This window comes from Ixodes scapularis, unplaced genomic scaffold (genome assembly GCF_016920785.2).
Source record: "Ixodes scapularis isolate PalLabHiFi unplaced genomic scaffold, ASM1692078v2 PGA_scaffold1__304_contigs__length_218370807, whole genome shotgun sequence".
NCBI lineage: Eukaryota > Metazoa > Arthropoda > Arachnida > Ixodida > Ixodidae > Ixodes > Ixodes scapularis.
In genome coordinates, this window is record NW_024609846.1 from 74526339 (window position 1) to 74530983 (window position 4645).

The window sequence follows — 4645 nt, forward strand, 5'->3', positions numbered from 1 at the left end:
ACGGCTGCTTGTATTGGTTCGGGAATATTGCATTGGATAGCGTCCGTTGCGACCGTTCTATTTCGGCTTTAATCGGCAATTTTAGCGCCGAAACATATGCGGTGGAAGGGGTGTCAGGGATGCACCCACGCCTCCCAAATGGACGCGCTGCGAATTGACACCGTAAGTGACTACGCCACAACATGGCGTCTGGGTCAAAACGAACCGTTGCTAGGGACGTTGCTATGGACTAATGCATGGAGACTCCACATGAGGCTAGATTTTTGCTTACAAGTAAATGATTTTTTGTAAGCAACCTAACTTCTTCATATCTAAATATGAACATGTTCTTGTCGTGTCAGTATCATCTTGAACAATGAAAGCCATTTCCGAAGCATTACACTCCGCTTTGCTTTGGTAGCAGACGACACGATAGATTTGCTGGCCTCTGTTGCAGAGGGGCGTCTTCATTGAATTGCGTCGGTAAACGAGCGAAAAAAAACAACAAGTGCATCACCATGGCTGTAGAAACCTCCGCAGTGTGCGTTTTTTTTTCTTCATTATTCTGTGAAGAACCCAGCTAGTTCAGAGGGGTGAAAATGCCGTAAAATCAAACCACGTCATGCAGATCAGTTATGATGACAACCTGAAGTGCATTACCGGCGTAGTGCAGGTTAGCATGAGAAACAAATCGTACGCCGTCGAGGTAAGTCATTTATTATTATTATTATTATTGTTATTGAGCTTGTCACGTAAATAAAGAATTGCATGTCTATCGCAATTTCGCAGTATTTTGCTTTTTCTTTCTTGGTTCTCGGTTGGTTTTCTCTCGGTTGCTTTGGCCCTTTTTTTACATGGAGGCAACTGTCCGCCAGTGCTACATGTACTCACCTTATGTTTTTTATTAAGTTCTTTCGCGCTTTGGGGTCTTGCGGAAATCTGAAGAAACTGCAAGAATCTTTCTCCGCGTGATGGTTACAACTAGGTACGAAGCACCCTTTCATAACGCAAGTCTGCAAAAAAAAAAAAAAAAATTAGGATCTTAACCGATTGCCTGAAAGTGCTTTTCTCACGGGTGCAATGCGATCTTGTAGCAGGCGGTCATCTCGATCGACGCTCGGGCTTTCGGTAAACCATATTTTGCATCGCATCACACTATGAATTCTTATAAGTCTCTGAAACTCATTATATTTCAAACAAATGCAATATCAGAATATCGTCTCTATTCACACGATTCAAACGACTGCGCCAGCTTGGCCGGCGAGCGTGTGGCAGACAGCGTACTTCTTGCATTCGTCGTCTGCTGCAGGCATACTGAGGACCGGAAGTTGCAGTCATAAATATTTCAGAAAGAAGCGATTACCGGCACACTTCTTTCGAAACATACATGACATTCAAGCTTTCTATACCTGTGATGTCACCACGAGCTTTCTGAAAGCTCATAGTGACAAGAGTAAAATAAAAAAAAATAAAAAAAAAATAGTCGCCATCTTGGCACCTCGATCCTGGGAATTTCGGTACTCTGAGAACATTCAGTGACTCTAGCAGTTGCCATATAAAGCAACTTTCATGTTTCAACTCGTCGCTAAAGGATGGCGCTGTTATTTTGCTCGGTCTCGGTGGACGCCAGCGGTCCAGGTTTCAGGGGTGAGTTTCCCGAAAGAGAGTTTTAGTAACGTTGGATGGAACTTACCAGGATAGCAAAGTAGAAAACGGGCCAAGCGGGGTTAGAACCCCATCTCTCTGTGTGGCATACTCGTGCGTGATCAACTCCGTTGCGCACGCGGAAATATTACTGGTTTTGCACGTTACCAATAATTTTCTCCACAATTGTTATGTTATCGGTTAAAGTAAATATTTATGACCCTTTAACTAAATTTGTCAGTGAAAACGGCGAACAAACATAAATCAGTCGGAATACTACCAATTATCATCAATATTTCATTCGTTCTTCAATACGGCATGTGACCTAAAACAACTAGAAAAATACCCTACTTACATGAGGACATCGTTTTCGGTCGGTCATTTTAGTTTTTTTTTTTACGGATAATACATATATATATATATATATATATATATATATATATATATATATATATATATATATATATAGGTGAAGTAAGGTAAATATAAAAACATTGGACCGGGAAAAGTTAATAAGTCAAAGATGCGTACAGTCGGAGTTACTAATTCGAAGTTTATTACGACGTATATATATATATATATATCAGCCCTTTGTGTACTGTTAGTTTAGAATTCGCTTAACAAAGTAGACGACTTATATTTATATATATTATATATATATACAACTCGTCTACCCAGTTCAGCGAATTCGAAACTAACAGTACACAAAGAGCTGGTCAAGAATTCAGTCCGCTGAAACCGGTGACCGGGATGGTCTAATATGTTAAGGCGTCGCCCCGGACAGGCGAAGGTTGCGGGTTCAACCCCCGCTCCTGGCCCGATAGAGGGAATTTGAATAAGGATATGTTGACTTCAATGTGATATTGCGCTTCAGGTGACCTATTTTAACACGTATCTTACAAAATAGGTCACCTGAAATGAAATTTCGCATTCAAGTCCTTATAACACTATTCAAAATCACTCTACCGTCGTGAATTATTGTCTGATTGTGCTTGGTTACCAATAGCAGAGAATGTTTCAAAGCCAGGGGATAACTAACATATGTCCGACATATATCTCGGAGTTTGAAAATGCTGTTCGGAAAATAATAGTGAGATGGGGCATAAAAACAACAGAATGAGTTAAGACTAAACTGTAGGGAAAAGTATTACTGACGCAGAGAAAAGGAGGACCAAGGGCTCATGCAGGTGCGGCAGTGTTAAGACAATTCAATAAATAAGGTGTTTTTTAAAAACGTGTTTTTCTAGTCTAGATGTATGTTATTAATTTAAAAACCCTGAACTAAAAGCAGAAGTTTGAAAAAAATTGCAATGCAAATTTATGATCTCGGTGGACCAAGATATACGCGCAAAACGCCATCCAACGTGATACATTATCACGTCACGCTGTTTGTCATTCCTAACTCGAAGTTATGCAGACCGCTGTCTGTTTTGTGAAAAAAGAAAGACGATCATTTCTTAATTGTCATTGCAAACAATCTTTGTTACCCGCCATTTTTGTACCTCTTTATCTCGTAACCTTGTCGTAAAATTTCCAGGGACTATTATCTAGAGTGCCGACCCAGTGTTTCACTAATGCGTTAGCACTAGCTCCCACATGGCAGGGTAAGCGCTTCTGGCGAGATGTGGAGTCAGGGAGCAGGCAATAGGAGAGCAGAACAACTAGGCTCGTGAGAAAGCGCGTGAACCAGGGTCACTGCACGCAGGAGATAAAGATCGTTCCGATGCTAGCTCATAGCTCTGGTCTCGGGTCCTCGTCTCTTGCCTTCGGCTCACGACAGTTTCCAACAATCTTTGCTAGCTGGTTTCTTTCTCTGCCTCTTTTATCTCGCAAGCTTTGCGCAAACTTAATTGGTGCCATTATCCAGGGAATTCACTTCTATGTTTATTGCGGTCAGATCATAAATGCCTATTGCCTATAAAATGACCGATACAGCGAAAGGTCACAATATCCTCTTTGGCAATAGCAACCAGTCGGCTGCTTGGCAATGCAGTCAAAGGAGTGGAAACTGGGCTCTGTGTCTAATGAGCCAATTTTTGGCTATTGGAAATCGAGGCGACTTGGACATCCGATTAGGAATTTGTTAGTCTTCAAAGGTGTCAATTTTCAAGAAAAACTCTATCTCATTCACAGGCCACTGCAATATTTTGACGCCCAGTGGTTATCGGAGAAACCTCACCTTGGCCTGAAATTTCCAAACTTGCCTTATTACGTTGAAGGAGACGTCAAATTGACGCAAAGCCTGTGTATCCTGAGGCACCTCGGTAGGAAGCACAGCTTGGCAGCTGAAACAGAAGCAGAGACTACTGAGCTTGACGTTCTGGAGCAGCAAGCCACAGATCTCTGCGAGAGTATTCGCGAAGCGGCGTTTTCTCCAGTTGAGCCTCATTCCATGAGACCGTACGAAGACAGGCTGGACGAAGTACTGGGACCTTGGATGGTGCATCTGGAAGGTCGACAGTGGGTTCTTGGAGATCGTCTGACCTACGTGGACTTCCTCCTCTACGAGGGGCTGGACTGGCATCGCCTATGGAAGACTGACGTGTTCAAGAATTACCCGATTCTCGATGCGTATGTGAGAAAATTTGAGGACCTGCCCAACCTCAAGACCTACTTCCAGTCGCAAAGGTACTTCCAGTTTCCCATCTTTGGACCTCGTGCCAAGTGGGGATTTAATGAATGTGACAAATAATTTATTGTGTGTCCTCAAAAAGACCTTACCGCTGCTAATTTATATTCAATAGCAATGAATTGAGGTGGTAGATATAGTTATAAGAAGCTTTTACCTTTTTTGTATCAAGAGATCAATTAGAAAGTGTTGACATTTATTAAAATCCAACTCGAATCTTCAATTTGTCGGTCCTGTTTTTGTTTCATTTTTGAAGAGATGCATACTGCTGTGCGAATTACTAGTTTAACGGTTTGCATTAAGCCTAAGACAGTTATATCGTTTTTGTGTTCTCGCTTCAGACATTCAAAATTAAACTTTGTCTTAAAGTGTAAAGATGTCAAATATATTAGT

The 4645-nt window shown here is 41.7% G+C and overlaps 1 protein-coding gene across 1 annotated transcript; it reads left to right on the forward strand.

Moving 5' to 3' along the window:
- Window positions 1-3574: 3574 nt before the first annotated feature.
- Window positions 3575-4440, forward strand: LOC121835953 (glutathione S-transferase Mu 1-like). Its single transcript, XM_042290534.1, has one exon. The coding sequence runs from the start codon at window positions 3611-3613 to the stop codon at window positions 4313-4315; it is 705 nt and encodes a 234-aa protein (XP_042146468.1). The 5' UTR covers window positions 3575-3610; the 3' UTR covers window positions 4316-4440.
- The last annotated feature ends 205 nt before the right edge of the window (window positions 4441-4645 follow it).